General features: G+C 41.4%; 1 protein-coding gene across 1 annotated transcript in view; it reads right to left on the bottom strand.

The window, feature by feature from the left end:
• The window catches only part of TDP1 (tyrosyl-DNA phosphodiesterase 1), a 34,808-nt gene that overhangs the window by 7,173 nt on the left and 6,750 nt on the right, over positions 1–20,885 (bottom strand). The window contains exons 5-12 of the mRNA XM_077323452.1: positions 20,216–20,250; positions 15,937–16,029; positions 12,048–12,218; positions 10,977–11,055; positions 9,566–9,751; positions 6,355–6,403; positions 3,695–3,761; positions 1,113–1,220 (exon numbers count right to left, since the gene is read on the bottom strand). Coding sequence (XP_077179567.1) covers positions 1,113–1,220; positions 3,695–3,761; positions 6,355–6,403; positions 9,566–9,751; positions 10,977–11,055; positions 12,048–12,218; positions 15,937–16,029; positions 20,216–20,250 — 788 coding nt within the window. The remainder of the gene's footprint in view (positions 1–1,112; positions 1,221–3,694; positions 3,762–6,354; positions 6,404–9,565; positions 9,752–10,976; positions 11,056–12,047; positions 12,219–15,936; positions 16,030–20,215; positions 20,251–20,885) is intronic.

Here is a 20,885-nt window from a genome sequence, read left to right as displayed (position 1 = left end):
AGGTAAGAAAAATGAAACGAATCATTATGGAATGGAGGAGAATTGTCTTGGCAGTAGTATGTGTGAAAAGGATTGGGGGGGGGGGGAGGAGTTGCCTTCGTAGACCATACACTGAACATGAGTCAGTGTGACTCAGTAGCTAAAAAAAGCAAATAGGATTTTGGGCTGTATCAAAAGAGGTATAGTGTCCAGATTGCACTGTGATGGTGCCACTTTACTCTGCTCTAGTTAAACCTCACTTAGAGTACCGTGTTCAGTTACGACATCAAGTATGACTACTGGTAACATACTGTGAATGGTCCTTCTCCCCCGAGGTTACGGAGGAAATCTTTCTGGGATATCAGAACTAGGGACATAGTAAATCCTGTTTTAAGGAAAATTACCCTAGTTCTGGTATCCCAGCAAGATGTACTGTGGTCAGATGGAGGTTGAGGGAACTTGGAAAGGTTGAGGGAACTTGGTTTCTTTAGCATGGAAAGATTGCTAAGAAGTGATATGATAATCATCTTCAAGTACTTAAAAGGATGTCTTACAGAGGATGGAGAAGACTTGTTTTCTGTTATCCCAGAGGGTTGGACCAGAACCAATAGGTTGAAATTAATTCAAAAGAATTTTCAGCTAAATATCGGGAAGACGTTCCTGACAGAGCAGTTCCTCAGTGGAACAGGCTTCCTCGGGAGGCTAGATAGCCATCTGACAGAAATGCTAATTCCATAAAGTTGGGCAAATTGTGAGTGTGTGGGCAAAAGGGATTATGTCGGTGACTGGCTCTTGTGTCCCTTTCTTGCGTCCCTGGGAAATGTTGATCCCCACTTTGGAGTCAGGAGGCGAATTTTTCAATCCAGACTGGCCAGAAATCTGGCTTTCTGGGGGACGGCATAATCTGGGCATGGAATTGGGATCACTGTGGTTGGGGCAGGTAGTTGTGAATTTCCTGCATTTTACAGGGTGTTGGACTAGATGACCCTGGTGGTCCCTTCCAACTCCATGATTCTATGATTTTTTGTCATCATTAGATGGTTTGAAATAAAGTGGAGCCTCAGTGATCATTGAAGCATTCAGGCAGGATTGGGGGGGGGGGAGATAAGAAACCTTATTAACAGAAGACTCACCTTGTAACTAAAAACCATGCAATCTTTTGGAAGTCAGGAGCCACTCTCATGTAAGTCTTAATGTGAGGCATGGCATGGCTACGACCTGATGTTTCAGCTGACCATTTGCTGAAGTAAAAAAGGAACACAGGAGTGAAGCCAGCTTTTCAGAGCCACATCATCCCCATTCAGCAAGCTGGGCTAGAAGTGATATTCTTTTTACCATCATCAACCAAGGGATATATTCACATGCCAGAAAGAACCCAACCACCAATGCCTTCCCTTCCTAATACAGCCCTTTGCATCCCCACTGAGAAGCCACCCTCTAAGGTCAGGGGTCCTTTTGCAGTGAAATCTAAGGTGGCATAAAGGAACACAGCATGAAGAAACTGTTAATTACACCTATGCACATTAATGTAAATGACAGACCGGGTCCAAGCCATAGTTCACTACATTTGTCTTAATTAATATTTATAAAATTTATTTGCATCCAAACACTTTGGACTGCTTTTTTCTTTTTGAATACTAGCTACACCAGAACTTTGTCCCACCATTATGAAATTATTAGAGGGCTTTAATGTTCATAAATCAAGAGGCTGGGATAAAATAGAGACTTAAGAACTACCAGTGGGAACCCACAAGCACTTGCAGGAGGCATCTCACTTCCCCCCCTCCCACTCTTTCCTTCCCCCCAAAAAAAACCTCATAGTCTCTCCCCCTTTCCTGCATCCCTCTCTCCTTCTAGGGCTGCCAACTTCAGGGTGGGACTGGAATCACAACAGATTCCCCAACCATAGAGATGAGTTCCCCCAGGGTTGCCAGATCGAGGTTGGAGATTTTGAGGTGAAGCCTTGGGAGGGCATGGTTTGGGGAGGGAAGCAACCTCAGCAGGGCATAATGTCATAAAGCCTACCCTCAAAAGCAGCCATTTTCTCCAGTAGAACTGATCTCTATTATCTGGGAAACATTTGCAATTCCAGGTGATCCCCAGCCTCTACCTGGAGGTTGACAATCCTGGTTCCTCTGGAGGAAATGGATGCTTTGAAGGGTAATTATGTTATTCTATCCCTCTCAGTGCCCTTCCATTCTCAACCCCTCCTCCCAAAATGTCTACGATTTCCTGAATTCTTTCCCTCCTTCTTGGTAATCACCATACCCTCTCCCCTGCTCTTGCCTCTTTCTCTCTTCAACCATTTGCCAGCCCGCTTTTTATTTGCTTCCCATCTTCAATTATATTTATTATTTACTTCATTTATACCTCACCTTTCTCCACAGTAGGAACAAAAGTAGGAACAAAAGTAGGAACATTGCTTTAGGATGCTTAGGGCTGATCCTGCGTTGAGCAGGGGGTTGGACTAGATGGCCTATATGGCCCCTTCCAACTCTATGGTTCTATGAAAAGCTTACATTATTCTCTTTTCATTTTATCCACACAATAGCCCTGTGAGGTAGATTAGGTTGAAAGGATGTAATTGGTCCAAAATCACCCAGTCAGTTTCTACTGCAAGATGGAGATTTGAGTCGAGATCTCACAGACCCTACTCTGAAACTGTAACTGCTGCACCACACTGGCTTTCTGTTCAAGAGGAACAAGCAGCCAGGTCCTCTATGAGTCATGCAAATCAGGGGGGGGGAGGGGGGTGGCGGGCAAAGTTCCTGTGGATGTAGTTGCCAACTTCCAGGTGGGACCTGGAGATGCCCCAGAATTACAATTGAACTCCAGACCTATTTCTGCCAGGAGAAATGGCTGCTTTTGAGGGTAGACTATATGAAGAAGAAGAAGAGTTGGTTCTTATATGCCGCTTTTCCCTACCCAAAGGAGGCTCAAAGCGGCTTACATTCGCCTTCCCATTCCTCTCCCCACAACAGACACCCTGAGGGGTGGGTGAGGCTGAGAGAGCATTGATATCACTACCCGGTCAGAACAGTTTTATCAGTACCATGGCGAGCCCAAGGTCACCCAGCTGGTTGCATGTGGGGGAGCCCAGAATCGAACCTGGCATGCCAGATTAGAAGTACGCACTCCTAACCATTACACCAAACTATATAGCATTATATCATGCTGAGGCCTCCTCTAGACCTTGAATTTCTCAAGCCTCATCACAAAATCTCCATGCATTCCCCAACCCGGAATTGGCAAACTTAGCCTCAATAGGACTGGAAACTTAGCCAAAATAGGACTGGAAAGGAACTTACACCCTCCCCCTGTCTTTTATTGACACAGCCAAATTTGGAATGCTGTGGCTGCCTAGCAACAGCCACTGATGAAATCCACTGTTTAAAGATACAGATGCTTCTTTTATCTTTTGTGGATTTTTTCAGTGACCCTGATTATTTTTTCTTAATTTCACATTTTTCTCCAAACCTGGGGCCTTGTTTGTAGAAAGATATGTCCATTCAGAACTCCAGTCACCAGATTTAAGTAACCAAAGATATTCTGACTTCGCCATTAGAATATAAGATATATGAAATCTCAACTTGCATGAAATTCAAATAGTTTTTAAATGAACATACCAAAGCTTGTCTAACCTACATCTCTCACAAATATAATTGACCTTAGAAACTCAAAATGTCATTAATCACGAAGGAATTATGCCACTTACTGGAAATAAGAGTGCAGCCAAAGCTGTTTCTGGGCAGTCTGTATGCTATATGGAAGAGAACCCCCAGCTCCAAGAGAAAAAGAAGATCATTTAGTTACAGATAAACATGCCCCTGAAATGGAATCTCATTAAATAACGGGAGGCAAAATATCTGTGTTTGACCACAAAACATTCCCTTCAAAGACCAACAAATCCAGCTTTCTTTATTACAAAAAAGAAATCGATTTAGCTAGCATTTGTGCAAATGATTTATATTTCAGCCTTTCTAAAAGACTATATGCAGATTCTATCCCATTAGGCCAAATGGAATTAGCAGCACATCAAGTCAAATCACGATCAATCTGTCAACTGTAAAAAGAGTCCAAATAAAAGTGCTAGCAATAGGTTCACATTTCTGGAGTGTCCGCTGACTTAAGTGTTCTGTATTTACTGTACTTGTGGACTATATGTTATATTACTAAACTGTGCAGGACAGTTTAATAATATTACATATAGCAGCTAATATTGTGCACTGGGGTACACATAAAATACACAACAAAAGTTGCCTTCTGTTCTTCAAACTATTAAGCAGCTCTTAAAATGCCATTTTTTTTTTAGTGAGTGGGAGGTATAGTTCTTAATACTGGGGTGGGAGTAGCAGCAAGCATCCCAGTGGTATCCCGGGTATCTCTAGTGAAGGTTTGTGGAAGGATTCATCTGGCAAATAGCCTAAAAACTGATGTTATCCCTTAACTCAGCGTAATGTTTTAAGCTGTATGGTTACTAACCTAAAAAAATAGGTAGATTTCTCATGAGAATCCAAAGCTAAGCCTAGAAAGCAAAAGTCTAGCCCAGGGAGTTAGTACTTCTGAATTGGTAGGACCACTGTGGGGACAAGAAAGTGAAATAGCAACAGGTGATGATGAGAGGGATAAACTGTTCAATTCCCACATCTCCTCAGTCTTCTCTTATAAGGGAATTCACACTCAACGTGGCAAAATCATGTCGAGGAATGGGAGCTGAAGTCTCGGATCACTGTAGGGAGAGCTCATAAATACCTAGTTTCTTTAAATGAGACCAAGTCCTCTAGGCCAGATGAATTGCATCTAACGGTACTAAAAATTTGCAGATGTAATTTCTGAACCTCTGTCCATTATTTTTGACCCTTCTTGGAGAATACGTGAAGTGCCAGAAGATTGCAGGTGGGCAAATGTTATCCCAATCTTCAAGGAGGGGAAAAAAGCGGATTCAGGGGGCTAGCTTCTTCCTAAGTATGAGAGATGTACTTCTGAGTTACTAGGTGACCCTTTGGTCAACTGGTTCTCTCATGGGGGGAGGGGGCTGATACCCTGTTTGTAGTTATCTAAGGAGACTGAATGGACTGCTTTAGGATGCTTAGGGCTGATCCTGTTTTGAGCAAGGGGTTGGACTAGATGGCCTGTATGGCCCCTTCCAACTTTATGATTCTATGATAAGACTCATGCTATAACTTTTCCTCTCAAAACAAGACACTGTGTGCAGTACAGTAGAAGATCTGGATCAGACCTCAGAGTTCTTATATGAATAAAAGGTTTTGTTTTTTAATGTCAGCCATTGTGCTCTATGGATCTAATTCCATATCACCTGCTGCGATAAAAGGGTTTTTCTGCTTTTCAGCAGCAGAGTCATTTTATTATTATTATTTTTTTTTAGATTTATTTCCCGCCTCTCCCGACAGGCTCATACTATGGGACACTTGGTAGTAGAAAATGCCATCAAGTCACAGCTAACTTGTGGTAACCATTGCCTGCCTCCACATCATGACGCTGGTATTCCTTGGAGGGCTCCCATCCAAGTACCAGCCAGATTGACCCTGTTTAGCTTCCAAGATCTGATGAGATCAGACTAGCCTGGGCACGTTTACAAGACAGCCCTTTGCAGCAGATTTCTGCACTAGAAAGGACACATAAAACAAAAACTGCCATCCCATCCTCTACAAAACAAGGGCAGCAAATAGAAAGGGCTGGCAGACCACAATATAAGCCCAAAGTACAGGGTCAATTGACAAAAAAGAATTTTCAACCTCATGCACTGTAGTACGGTTCAGTATTTATTGTGGAAAATCCAGTTATATTCCACAAAAGGAATCAATATGGCCTACACAGACTCCAATACATTTTCAGGATAGAGTCTGCAAGTCAATGTAAACCAATACACCAGCAACTGTTGTAAAATTGTAATTTAGAGACAGCGAGTCTTAAAGGACAGGCAGACATTCATTGCACAGTGTTGGCTAAGACAATAAGAGAAACTTTCAAAGCACAGCACAAGAACCAAGAAGATTAAGACGCAGTTCTTTGGAGTTGAAAAGCCCTTCAGTTCTTTACTATCTGATTGCAATGCTAGTTGAGGCAAACTGATTGCCTGCATTCGGTATTATGGCCATTTCCAGAAGGCATCCCTTGAACTACCAAGACCTAAACTCTAAACGCAAGCATAATTATGATTTAGTAAAAAAATTTCCTAGTGCAACTATTGTTTTTAAGCTGAATTCAACAATAATGCTAGTCACTGAAAAGCTTTATAGCTAAATTTCTAGCATGGTAATGTCATACATTGTTTATAAAAGATTTTCTGAGAAAACGCTAATCTATGCTTTAAATTTTAGCCCCTAACCTGAACAAATGTGTACATCTTTTTACCTGGATAACCTTCCAAACTTTGCCTCACGTTGTCCACAGTGGGATAAATCTAAAGAACAAGATGTAGTGAGTGAGTTAACTGTAAAAATGCACCTCAGCCAACACTTCTAGCACTTTCAAATACTGCAAAAACGGAGAGACATCTTGTAATGCTTTAAAGACTAACAACATTGTATTTCAGCTAGCTATTCTTCGCTCTTATTACAAACACTAATTACCTTAGTAGATCTAGCGGAGGGTCTCTTTATTTTTTTGATCAGACTGAATTTTACATAAATTTCCCTCTATTCTCTATATCTAAGGAATACCTGACCCTGCAGTGCTCCCCCCCTCCATCTTTTACATGAAATGTCAGCATATTGAAGATCAATGAAGAATAAATAGGCCCTAATCCACTGAAGGATAACTTGGTGGAAAGTCAGGCGCTCCCAAGAGGTCCTGCCAGACCAATCTGATTTCTTTCTTTGACTAAGTGATAAGTTTATTAGATCATGCAAACCTATATTTGATGTTGTTTACCTAGATTTTAATAAGGCTTTTGAAAAGGTTCCCCATGATAATCTGATGGGTAAACTGGAAGGCTGTAGACTGAATTTTCAGATAGTTATGTGGATAAGGAAATGGCTAAAGAACTGCACCCAAGGAGTGTGTTTCATCAGATTGGAGGGAGGTAATCAATGGGCTGCCACAGGGGATGGTACAGGATCTGGGGACCAAGCCCTATGAGGAAAGTCTGAGAGAACGGGAGTTTGAGAGGGGACATGATTGTTCTCTTTAAGTATTTGAGAGGCTGTCACTTGGAGGAGCGTAGGGAAGGGTTCCTGTTGGCAGCAGAGAATAGGGCCTGCAGTATTGGGTTTAAACTACGTGTAGAATGGTACTAGCTAAGTATAAGGGGAAAAAACTCAGAGTCAGAGCAGTTCAACTGTGAAACAGGCTGCCTAAGGAGATGGTGAGCTCTCTCTCACAGGCAGTCTTCAAGCAGTGGCTGGACACATACTTATCAAGGATGCTTTAGGCTGATTCTCTGTCAAGCAGGGGGTTGGACTAGATGGCCCGTATGCTCCCTTCTAACTTTATGATTCTAGTGCTCAGTTCTCAATCTGGTACTTTTCTATCAATGATTTGGTGAGGGACTGGAGGAACTATTCATTAAAATTGCAGATGTCACCAAATTTTGAGAAGTAGCAAAACCCCCAGAAGATAGAGAGCTGAACACTGAATCCCAGATCATGTTAAAGGTCTAGGCAGAGTGTACCTAAGGGACTGCCTTTCTGCCTAAGCCCCCAAGAGAGCACTACGCTCAACTAATTCCAACAAGCTGGTGATCCCTAGCTCCAAGGAAGCACACTTGACCTTGGCCAGGGCCAGGACTTTCTCCATCCTGGCTACCACTTGGTGGAATGATCAGGGTCCCACAGGAGCTAGCATAGTTCCACAGAGTCTGCAAAATAAAGCTCTTCCGCCAAACTTTTGGTTGAGGCCAATGAGCCAATACCATCGACTGAGGCGCTCCAGAACCCTCCCCCACCAGATACACCACTTGATATAGCACAAGTTGACCCCAAGTTCAGCCACCTTATCAAGCGACAGTTTTGGTATGGTTATGCAATAATTGGATTATTATAATGTTTACGAGTTGCAAGTTACAAAGTTTTACAAATGTACAGGTTAATGAGCTTGGCTGGAGCTGTGAACTGCAAATTTGTGATGTGAACCGCCCTGAGCCATAAGGGAGGGCAATATAGGAATGTAATAAATAAAATAAATAAACATGCTAGAAAGTGGGTAAATGAGAATAAGATACAATTCAATAAGTGCAGAGTTCTATATCTGGGTTACAAATATTAGATTCATACTGGATGGGAGATATACATATGAGTAGCAGTATGTGCAAATAAAATCTTGGGGTTCTTGTGGACTGTAAGCTAATTATGAGCCAACTGTGTGCTGCAGCAGTAAAAAAAGGTGACTGCAGTCTTGGGCTGTATCAACAGGGGCATCGCATCAAAATCACAAGATGTCATAGTCCCACTGTGTACTGCACTGTTCAGACCACACCTGGAGTACTGTGTGCAGTTCTGGAGGCCTCACTTCAAAACAGATGTAGACAAAATTGAGAGGCTGCAGAGGAGAGTGACTAGGATGCTTTGGGCTGATCCTGCGTTGAGCAGGGGGTTGGACTAGATGGCCTGTATGGCCCCTTCCAACTCCATGATTCTAGGATAATCTGGAGCCTCTGGACTAAACCTTATAAACAAAGGCTGAAGGATTAGGGAATGTTCAGCCTGGAGGAGGTTGATTGCTCATTTTAAGTATTTGAAAGGTTGTCACTTGGAGGAGGGCAGAGAGCAGTTCTGCTTGACAGCAGAAAATAGAACTTGCCGCAATGGGTTTATACTGGGTAGATTGGTACCAGCTAGATATCAGAGGAAAAAAATCATAGACTAGTTCTGTGGTGGAATAGACTGCCTAATGTGGTGCTAAGTTCCCCCTAACTGGTGGTCTTTAAGCAGTGGCTGGACAAATACCTATGGATGCTTTAGGCATCCTGCATTGAACAGGGGGTTGAACTAGATGGCCTGAATGGCTACTTCCAACTCTATGAATCTATATACTAGAGAAATGTTTTAAGTCTTTAAGGCAGGGGTAGTCAACCTGCGGTCCTCCAGATGTTCATGGACTACAATTCCCATGAGCCCCTGCCAGCAAATGCTGGCAGAAGCTCATGGGAATTGTAGTCCAAAAACATCTGGAGGATCACAGGTTGACTACCCTTGCTTTAAGCTACAACAAGAATATTGGTTGTTTTTGCTCCAAAGGATCAATACAGCTAATTCTCTAGATTTAAAAGGTATGCAACATGATTATTAATTTCAAAAATTCCTGACAAAACTAAAAATTACTGACACTCAACAATTTTGCTATGCAGAAATATATGAAAACAAAAACTACAGATTGTTTAACAAAATGAAATAGAAATAAACTATGCAATTTGAGAACAATGTTATAGCCTGAGAATTTTAGACAAAATGAGTCCTGCTCAGAGCTACCTGAATTCCTCTCTTTCTTCTGAAGTGCACTTATAAGTAAAATTGACGTTGCCTTTTAACTAAAACATTTAAAGCAATCTTCTTAAAATACAAGACATTTTAATTAGCACCACTAATTTTCTGTAATTTCTTAACAAAGATATAAAAAGCAATCATACCAGATTAATGGGAACCTCCTGATTCGTTAGAGACTTTACACTGTTTCCAAGAGTGACCAAACTTTGTCTAAATTCTGAACACAACCATTTGGACTGGTCAGCTCCCATGGATCCAATACTTGAGAACTGCCCAACTACAGGCCAAGAATCTTCATCAGGCACTTGCATTGCATGATCTTTTAAAAGCTGATTTGGGAAAAATAAAAGCAAAAAACCCCATTAAGTTTAGCACGCCAAACTGGGCTGAATTGTGCAGCTTGGCAAGGAAAGTTATGTCATGGTACTATATTTCCATCTTCTTAAACATCAATCCTTCTAACTAGCTACTTACTTGAATGAGTGTCTCTTCTAGTCCTACATAATAGATTCTTTATAGATACTAGTGTTAAAATACAACTATAAACCTACCTTAAACTTAAAAAATATATATACCATGGAAGCTGTCTTAATATACTACAGCAAAAAGCAGTAGGCCGCAAGATCCCATAGGACTCATTTATTGTGGCATAACCTTCCCCTGGCTAGAATGAGAAGTTCTGGGGCTAAATGTTCATTTGAGAGGTACTCTTATCACCGCACTATTTTGCCGCAGCACACACTGTTTGACCTCCACTGAGTTTTGACACAAGGACAGACGGATGCTGCATTCTTTCTACAAAGTAAAATTATTGCTGTTGATTGTTGTTTTGCTGTGTTTTATATAGTTTTATGGATTTTATTGTAAATTGCCACAAGCCGAATTGTTTTGGAGTGGTGGTTAACAAACAAACAAACAATTTAAAATGGATGATTCTTAGCATTTCAAGGCATCACTATCCCTTTCCCTTGATTTTGGGACTTTCAGCATACCCCCTCCTTTTTTCTTGGGGGGAAAAAAGGGTTCCCCCAGTCACCACAGACCTTGGCCGATTGCATGCTTCCATGGTAAGCTATAGTATGTTGTAATGTCCACATCACAAATGACGGGTTGCTGGCAAAATGACACTGGCAAACCACCCCGTATTGAGTCTGCCATGAAAACGCTAGAGGGCGTCACCCCAAGGGTCAGACATGACCCGGTGCTTGCACAGGAGATACCTTTATCTTTACAGCACAAAAATGAACTCTGCCTTTGGCATTCCAAGTTGGAATGTAATTTTTGTGGTACTGGCATATTCCTGAAAGGTTATTTGCCGATACAAAAATTGCTGCTTAGCTGAAGCTTCTTTTAATTGCTGTTTTACATAACGAGCAACCTTCTCCAGAAGCAAAGAAACACAAATCCAAATATTTTATTACATGGGATTTGCTTATGTGTAGAAAGATTCAAGGCTCATCAGTGTGTCTGTGTGTGTGTGTGTGTGTGGGGGGGGGGTGATGAAGGTAACAGCACTCAAATCAAAGAAATGACAATGAACATCAAATTCAGTACCTTTCTTAGTCTAAGGTGACCCCATTTCTCTTTTTCATTGTTTTGGTATCGACCAGGAGTAGACCCAACAAGGTACACCCTAGAGAAAATGTAATATCATTCTAAAATTAGGGGAAATTGCATCAAATTGTTATAATTATGCATTAGTAAGGTATAGATAGAAGCAGAGGAAAATAATTTCGAAGTTGCTATTGTCCCTGTTATATTGCTAAACATACAAAGCAGTGGGTAACTTTTGGAAAAAACAATCACTTTTCATTTAATGTCTTAATTTTAGCTCTGTTCCTGAAGGCATTCATAGGCTGCAATGCTGCCTTTTCAGAACTGTGTGCCTTCATCACATCCATTTCTCAGAGGCAAAATTTCCCTTCTGTTTTCCGTTCCCTTCTCAGACTGAGCTGCCCTAGTAACATGTTTTCTTCTTTGCTGAAGAACTCTGGCTGTCCCACCCTGTCAGAGTATGATATTTTGGCTGTTGGCTCAGTCCAGGAACCTGAGGGAAGAATTGGGAACCTCCTTTTGAAATTTAAAACTAATAAAATATTATATTTAACATAGAGGGGAAAGTTCAGGTGAAATCTGGGGTTGAAAATTTCTGAGTTAATAGTTACTAGTTAGAGGACTTAACTAGTAACTATTAAAGAGATAAAGAGATAAAACTAGGAGTTTTTTAGGGTTTGGGCATACTGAACTTGAAAAATATCGGTATTTCCTGATATTCCGGAATTCCAATAGTGATATGGTATTTGGATTTGGTATTCAGGAAACCCCAATTTTTCATTTTTTCCCCTACAATTATAATCTGTGGGGACCATTTTAGTCAATGGTCTGATCAATCCTCTTCTGTTCTGCTGTCCTCTATGATGATCCCAAGGCTACAGTCAAGTCAACCAAAGACAATATCTGTTCACACACAAAATTTAGAAGCAGAAACCAAAGAGAGCATCATGTTCTCATTGTTCACTCAGCGCTGCTTTGTTCCTGAAGAAATTCCTGCTTTCAGCTCCCAAGAAATTCAGAGCTAAATTTACACAGACTTTTAAAGAAGTAGCTATCAGCAAAATTATTTACCTCGTCTCTGAAAGATCATGTTGCTTGATCACATCAGCCCATTCGTTGAGAGTTGGGGATTTGTATGACATCAAATAAGTGATCAGATCAGACTTAAAATTGGTACGAGATTCACCAGCAGAACCCAGAGTTCCAGGTGGTAGCTTTGGATATAAAGGACTTAGCCATATGCTAGAAGATAAACATGAAAAAAAAGAATGCAGGATTGCAAAACTGCTGTAGTGTACTTGTTGAATAATCAAAACATTTGATAAATTAAGCTCTATTTTATTTTTCCAAGCCAAGGCTGCGCCCTGGAAGCTTGCTGGCTGACCTTGAGAAAGGCATACTCTCTCTGACTAACTCATCTCACAGGACTGTTGTGAGGATAAAGTGGAGGGGAGGAGAATGACATCAGCTGCTTTGGGTTCCACTCGGGAGAAAGGCAGGGGGTACAAATGAATGCATTGAACAGATCAGTACTGTTATGCAAAGATCTTTGGGTCTGGGCAGAACCTGCTTTCTGTCTCTGATGCTGTCTCCAGTGGCAGCAGTCTCAAGTGGAGTACAGAGAGAGACACCTCATTTCTTTTTACACCGTCCCTTCCTGTGAATTCTCCAAACTGATTCTCCTGCCGCTGCTTACTCACTTCCATTCCTCCTCCTCCAGGAGTGGTTCAATTGCAGAGGGGGAGAAAGAGAACAGAGCATCTACACAACTACAGGCAACGCAACTGAAGGAGTTGCGTGTCATAAACAAACACAGTCAGACAACATTTGCCTAATTTGGGCTATTACTTCAATTTGCAAAGAACCAGTGTAATTCCATTAAAAGGAATTTTCCCAAGGTTAAATATCTCGAAAATGTTCCTGATCTGAGGCATTTATGCAAACACTAAAAACCATCTCCTTACTTTGCTCAGGTTCTCTAGTGACAGAAGCAAGAAGAAATAAGTGAAACATTATGCAGATCTCTTGGCTATATGCTGCTTTCACCTTCAGAAACAATAAACCCATTATGTTATCAACACACTGAACAACCAGGACTACTGCTAGATAGATTCAAATGGGTAGCCATGTTGGTCTGAAGTAGCACAATAAAATCAGTCCAGTAGCACCTTTAAGACTAACAAAGATTTATTCAGGACGTGAGCTTTCGAGTGCATTCAGTCTGACAAAGAGTGCTTGCGCTCGAAAGCTCACGCCCTGAATAAATCTTTGTAGGTCTTAAAGGTGCTACTGCTAGATAAATAGACATATTTTCCAATGAAGTAGACACATTTTTTGTTGATTTGATGACAAAAAATGGTTCTGCGCTTTAAAAAAGGGACTACTGGGTTGTCACATCTGATACATTTTCTTTGTTCCTTGCAAGATTCCTCTATGTAATTTTCCTTCAGAGAAAGAGATTAGAAGAGCTATTTAGAGTCAAACCTCACAACTACATTCTACCGGTAAACAAATCGTTACAAGTTTTTTTTCCCTTTATCATCAGAAGCCCTTTGAAGATGGAGTTTATGGCTCCAGTGTGTTCTGGGCAGAGTGACCTGATCAAGTATCACCTGCCAACCCAGAGGTGACCTTTAAAGTCTTGGAGATGTATCCATGATCTACTGAGGACAGTAAGCAAATTAAACACCTGTTTCTGCTCATTCTGTCTTACAAAGCATCCTGCATGGCTTGGGCATGGAAGGGAGCTTGAACAAGATAGCATGACTTTGGAACAGAACAGGGAGACTACTGCAAGTTCTACAGAAGTAGAGATCTTTGTTTTAGAAGCTTTGAGGTAAGTAATCCGGCACTTTCTTGCAAGTTTGGACTCACAACCTAAACCGAGACTACAGTTACTGAAATAAAAGCTCTTGCCATTTATTTTTTAAACCATGAGCCTTCATTATTATTACTATTCCAGCGCACATTTCCTAACAGTTATTATATATTTTCAGGAACCATTGAGTGAAGAACTGATTTCTTAATTGTACAGTTTGAGAGTGTCTAACCTGGAAGCCTACAAAACAATTAAGGCTAACCAACAATAATGGATTCCCTAGGAAACAGGCAACCCAGTAAGGCCATCAAGGAAGTAATAATAATGCATGGGATCTAAGGTAAAGGTATCCCCTGTGCAAGCACCAAGTTATGTCTGACCCTTGGGGTGATGCCCTCTAGCGTTTTCTTGGCAGACTCAATACGGGGTGGTTTGCCAGTGCCTTCCCCAGTCATTACCGTTTTACCCCCCAGCAAGCTGGGTACTCATTTTACCGACCTCGGAAGGATGGAAGGCTGAGTCAACCTTGAGCCGGCTGCTGAGATCGAACCCCCAGCCTCATGGTCAGAGCTTCAGACAGCATGTTGGCTGCCTTACCACCCTGCGCCACAAGAGGCTCTTAGATGAGGCTCTTAGGTATGGGATGTACTCATGATATAATTCTAATAGAAAGCAACATGACTTTGCAGAAGCCAATTAAAAACAAAAAAGGTTTGATCTTTCTTGTAACCTGAGACTACTTCACCATGCCTAAATTTTGCTTCAAACCCTTAAAATTGATTCCCTTGATTACCAATTTTTGGGTATTTTTTCTACAGTAAGCAACAAGTTGAAGCTGGGGCATCAAAGAAGCTCCCAAGCCATGGGCAGGCCCATGTGAGTAAGCAGGCATTTCTGACAGTACCTTACTCCCAGGCACTGTTCTAAAGTTAAAACAAGCACTCTGAACAGATCCCAAAAATAAAAAAGCAGCCAGTGAAATTCTTAAAGTACTTGTGATATATGCTGCTCCAGTTGATACAGCCTAAGTCAAGCTCAGCCAGTACACACTCTGCTAGAGAGGTCATTTGTGGCAGGGTTATGAATTTTCGTGAGTCATTTCTTCAGATACAGCTGAAGAGTTAAGCGCTTGATCCGATAGATCTGATGCAGGAACAGGATCATCAGGCTTAACGCCACTGCAGAGCTAGACTGCATACTTCTGCAAAATTCCAGCTGCTAGGCCCTCAGACTCTGTTGCTATACAATCCCAAATAATACCAGAGTAATCTGTTCCTCACTTATCCCCTTGGCCTATTCATGGTACTAACTTACTGAAGAGCAAAGCTGGATGAACTCAAGAGTGGGCAACTACTTCAGACCAGATAGAGAGGAGACCAATTTGCCACTTTGTCAGGTACCTCACTTTCCTTGTGACCCTTGCTTGATGTTAAGTGGTCAAGACTTAGCTCTCTTCAGCTCTCTAAAAGCAAATGCTGCTGAACACCTGTGCTGAAGCCAATAGATATAAAGACCCAAAGACCTCATCTAGCTAAAAGTCAGGCATACTTCAAAGCATAGCCATGCCTTCCGCTGATTAGTATTGAACATTCTGTTTTGGAAAAGCATGCTGCATTTCTGCAAGCTGTTTGTGCCATTCCCTTGAATTCTACAGAGTAAGCCAGCCATGCCATTTGCTGTTTACCAAAGCAGCACAGCAAGTGCCCTTCAGGTTAGCTGCCAACAGTCTCTTTGTCTTGTCCCTTCAAAAGCCTAAAGCAGGCAGCCTGCAAAGTCCTACACTTGTGGCTTTCCCACTTTTGCATCAACAGCTTAGGAGCCAGAGGGTACAGATATTAAAACGCTGTCACAGTCTGATAGCCCAGCATATCACCTCCTTCTTGTCTGCCTTTTTGCCAGCTTAGTACTACGGAAAGCCGAGGACAAGGTGGAAGACTAAACTGATAGGACTATGGCTAAGTCCAGCAGATGTTTTTAACCTCTGCATTTGTAAATATATGATCAAAGTGAGTTTCACAGCTAAAGTGGCTTTTGAGTCACAAAATCAGGCAATTTTGGGTGTAATTACAGAAGTTCCCCTAAGGTAAACATTTCTAATTTTAAAAAAGCAAGGAGCTGAGTTAAAGAATCTTAAAATCTCACCCTTGTGTTTTCTGGTACCAGTCTTCTTTGATAAGATTGGATGTATGTATCACGACACGGAGGCCTTCCTCATAACACAGCAACATCATTTTCCTACACAAGGCAAAGTATTAAAGTAGTAAAAGGAAGAAAGGATTAAGAATATTAAAAGGGCTCAAGATGTCAGATTTCTCCTTAACGTACTTCATATACCTACAGAACATAACATTAAAGTCATTAAATAACCCTCGTAATTTATCCAAATCTTTCTATCTGGTGATGTCAGTCACATAATATCCTGGTACTGAAACAAACAGAATGCATTGCTTTGAAACAGACACGACTGAACATTTTAGAAGAAGAGTTGGTTCATTATATGCCACTTTTCTCTACCTGAAGGAGTCTCAAAGTGGCTTACAGTTGCCTTCCCATTCCTCTCCCCACAACAGACACCCTGTGAGGTAGGTGAGGCTGAGAGAGCCCTGATATCACTGAAGAAGATGAGTTGGTTCTTATATGCCGTTTTTCCCTACCCGAAGGAGGCTCAAAGCGGCTTACATTCACCTTCCCATTCCTCTCCCCACAACAGACACCCTGTGAGGTAGGTGAGGCTGAGAGAGCCCTGCTTTCACTGCTCAATCAGAACAGAAGAAGAGTTGGTTCTTATATGCAGCTTTTCTCTACCCAAAGGAGTCTTAAAACGGCTTATAATCTCCTTCCCTTTCCTCTCCCCACAACGGACACGTGAGGTAGGTGAGGCTGAGAGAGCCCTGATATTACTGCTTGGTCAGAACAGCTTTATCAGTGCTGTGGCGAGCCCAAGGTCACCCACCTGGCTGCATGTGGAGAAGCGGGGAATCAAGCCCAGCTTTTCAGGTTAGAAGTCGGTGCTCCTAACCACACTAAGCTGGCTCTACACATGTTTAGAACCAACAAAACCACTCTAAGATACCAGCAACTATCTCCTGCATAACAATGATCTACCAATAATAGGCAAAGACAAGCTCATGAGACTTTAAAGCCTTTGAATGTATTACTCGCTGGTGCAAGGTTTGGAACAGTGGACCTATGTACAACCGAGAGCAATTGGTGGCATTTAAGGGTCCAAATGGACATAAAAATAGAAGCCTCTACTGCCTTCTACAGACCAAGCCGGCTTGTCTAATATTTGAAAAATCTTTGCTATCTCCAATGTTATATGTGGCCAAAGCATTTTTAAAAATAATAATTGATACATTTTAACAATTGTATACATACGGTCATTTTTTTAAAAAGATGTATGTAATTTATGAACTGCCTAACAGAATCCACTAAAATCATATAGGTTGCACTTTGCATAGATTTCATATGCTTTTTAAAATATTTCATGAACTAAAATTACAGTAGAACATGAAACTGTAAACATGTCACGTCATCCTGACTCCCCCCTCCCCCACCCAAAAAAGAGCTGGTTGCCTTAGAAACTGATACTTGAAAATGAAAATGCACTAGGGAAATAATAAGCCTAGTTCACATTGCTGACTCATTCCAAGACCTCAACTAATACCACTATACAAACAAAGCTAAAAAAATTAAAGCAATCACTTATTCCAAAACTGAGCATTTCTTGCTGCACATTGCAGCATTCTTGATTTCATAAGAAGACAATAAAGCTAATTTAGGACTAGGACATGTCTAATCAAGTCTAGGGATAGTGAAATATACACTGGTGTGTCATATGTTCTATTCACCAGCTGCAGACAGAGACCTGGTTTTTCAATATTCAGTTCATGAGTTCATCAATCTGTTCATGGGTGTTTGGCTGTTTTCTTCACTGTACTCCTCACTACCCATGTAGCACGGCACAAGTGCACTTGTGCATTCTCATACTGCCAAATTGAGTTTTACTATCTCTGCATCCTTATTCCATAAGAGCTCTCTGCTCAAAAAGTAATAGTTTAAATTGACCAGTGGTCGCTAGACATTTTGAACTTGCAGGTACCTTATTCTTACCAGAGCAGCAGGCACAACCACAGAATGGCTGTCACAGAAAGCAAAGCCAACCACCAAGTATCACAGAGGGTTCCCCCCCCCCAAACTCTGCACAGCTGATCCAGTGACCAATCAGAAGCCTGGCTGGGCAACTGCCCCAGCTGGCCCCATCCACTTAAAAAAAAAAAATAGTGAATGCTAGGAAATGTCACCCATAGGGACCACGCTGGGGACTCCTAAACTAGACAATTACTTCCAAGTCAGAAATCTGTCCGTTACAAGAAAATCCTACCCTTCATCGTTCAGTTAAGAAGTGATGCGAATGTCGACCAATCAGTTTAAATCAGCTGTGTATCTGTACATGCAGAATTTGGGGGGAAACTGATGCAAACTCATTTGGCAGGAGTTCCTAGCGGCTCCACACAAACCAAACAGCCCAAATGATTGGCTGACATCTGATCGCCATGTTTGAAATGGTAAAATGAACAGCCAGTGAAATGTCACGGTGGCAAAATTCTCAGCATATCTAATCAGATTTTCTGGCTAGAATTTTTTTACTGTTTCCAAGATTCTGTACTATTCAAAGCTTTGCTCTGATACAGATGTTTATAATATTTACGCTCTTAAAATTATTTCTCTCCAGCAGTGCTTTATTGCTTTGTGCTGTCATTTTTGACATCATACTGACTACCTAACTTTACCCCAAGCCCTTTGTAATTACACAGCGCAACCCCCCTCTGCTGCAAAAAAACCTGACGTTTCACAGATACATGCATGTTCCCTTTAAGGGTTTCATGATTAATTTGGATTTGTGTCATGACTTTGTGATGCTAATCATGAACTACATTAAAAATGAACTTAAGTTTTAGCTGATCTTTCCCAACCTCTCGTTGTCCCTTCAGCCACCTGCTAGTAGCAAAAACGCAATGTCAGGGATTGGGGGCTATGCAACATGGGTGACTGTAATGAGGAGGAAGAATTGGGTCAAATCACCCCCTTGCACCAGTAGAGCCTCTATCACTGGTAGAAAGCTCCTTGTGCTAGGAGAAAGGATTTATAGTAGGAATTGTGGGATTACTACAAATTCAGTCTTCTTGCAGAAATCCCAGAGGGGTTAAAGCAGGGGTAGTCAAACTGCGGCCCTCCAGATGTCCATGGACCGCAATTCCCAGAAGCCCCTGCCAGCAAATGCTGGCAGGGGCTTCTGGGAATTGTAGTCCATGGACATCTGGAGGGCCGCAGTTTGACTACCCCTGGGTTAAAGATTAATGCATTTGGATCAACCAGGTTGCACCACAATATATTTGTTAGCCTTTAAGGGGTCACAAGTCTTGTTTTTCTGCTTCTAATCATCTGGTGCAAGGATGCTGAATTGTAGTGCATGCCCATATATTATATATGCCTACTTCATCAAATGCCACAAATGCATACAGGTCATATGTCAAAAAAGGGTACATTTTAACTCTGTAATATCTGCACAAAATTTATGCTTCAGTCACATCTTCAATCGATATTGACACAAATAAACTAGAACTGCAAATAAAAGATACGCATCCACAAAAAGCAGCTAGTTACCGTATTACCACACTACAAATTTGCCCATGAATGACAACCAATGATGTAGAATGGAAGCAGGGATTCTCAAGGAGATGGGATTTTGGAAAAATGAGAACTGGACAGTTAATGTCCTAAATATAGCACCATGTGATTTAGCATGTTTGTTTGGACTTAATATCTAGTAAATACAGTACTAAGGCTGCATTGACACTGGCATCCATTCAGTAATAATCTTATGAAACAACTAGCGCCCCTCCCCCCCCCCCCCCGGGCCACCTAGCAAATGCTGGGGATGGAAGGCTGGGAGCTGGGACCCCCTGCTGTGAATACATGGCAGGAGAGGCAGCGCTGGTCACCAAGGAAGCCCTCTTGAAGGAACACCCCCCCTTCCATTTCTCTACCTTTCTTTCTTTTGTTTTTTTCCTTTGGAAGTTTTTAAGCAAAAGATAGCCAATCTGACAGAAATGCTAATCTTGTGAATTTAGGCAAATTGTAAGCAGGTGGAGGATTGTGTAGGTGCTTGACTCTTGTGGACATTTCCTGCATTCTGCAGGGAGTTGGACTAGATGACCCTGGAGGTCCCCTTCCAACTCTTATGATTGTCTGATTCTATAAGCTATTGCTTTGTGTGCCAGCCTCTCTAGATGCCAGACTATGATTATAGACTCTGCCAGCAGCAGTAGACATCTGCACAAATGTTGACATTATCATAATACGAAAGTTCCATATTATTGTCAAAACTCCTTTTGTCTTAAGCAGTATCATTACTTACGTGTGGTGAGTTCCAAAGGCGATATCCAACTTAGCCTACAATAAGAACAGGACAGCAAATCTCATTGTTACAGTATTTTAAAAGAAAGCTACTTTTTAAAATGTTTACTGCTCCCTGGTGGCCTCAATATAAATTGCACAACAGTCTTTTCACTTAATAATGCTGCTTATCTTCAACTTTTAAAGGTCAATTCAAGTGGGTAGCCATATTGGTCTGAAGCAACAACGTCCAGTGGCACCTTTAAGACCAATGAAGCTTTATTCATGATGCTTTCATGTGCATGCACACTTCCTCAGATACAATGAAGTGGGAATTACCAGTACGTACATATAGGTAGAAGGTGAGCAATAAATTAACATACAGCATAATGAAGATGTTTAACAGATTCAAGGACCAAGCAAGAATAAAAAGTTTAGTTTAAAAGGTTATCATTTCTTCAGGTTAAATTCTAGGAGAAAAACATAAAGGAAATAAAAACATAGCAAAGGAAATAAATATGTCAAGATTGAACATTAATGGGCAGATGTATCCCTTAATGTGGGATGCTGAGATTAATTCACTGAGACCCTGCCATTACACTCTACCCATCTCCTCTCAAGCATGGAGGCATCTTTACAGCATCTTCTTTGAAGTGGGGTGATCAGCTGTATATAATTATCTCCCTGTCCCC

The sequence above is a fragment of the Paroedura picta genome, chromosome 2 (genome assembly GCF_049243985.1).
Source record: "Paroedura picta isolate Pp20150507F chromosome 2, Ppicta_v3.0, whole genome shotgun sequence".
NCBI lineage: Eukaryota > Metazoa > Chordata > Lepidosauria > Squamata > Gekkonidae > Paroedura > Paroedura picta.
Note: the sequence above shows the minus strand (reverse complement) of the source record. Positions and strands in the feature narration are given on the sequence as shown.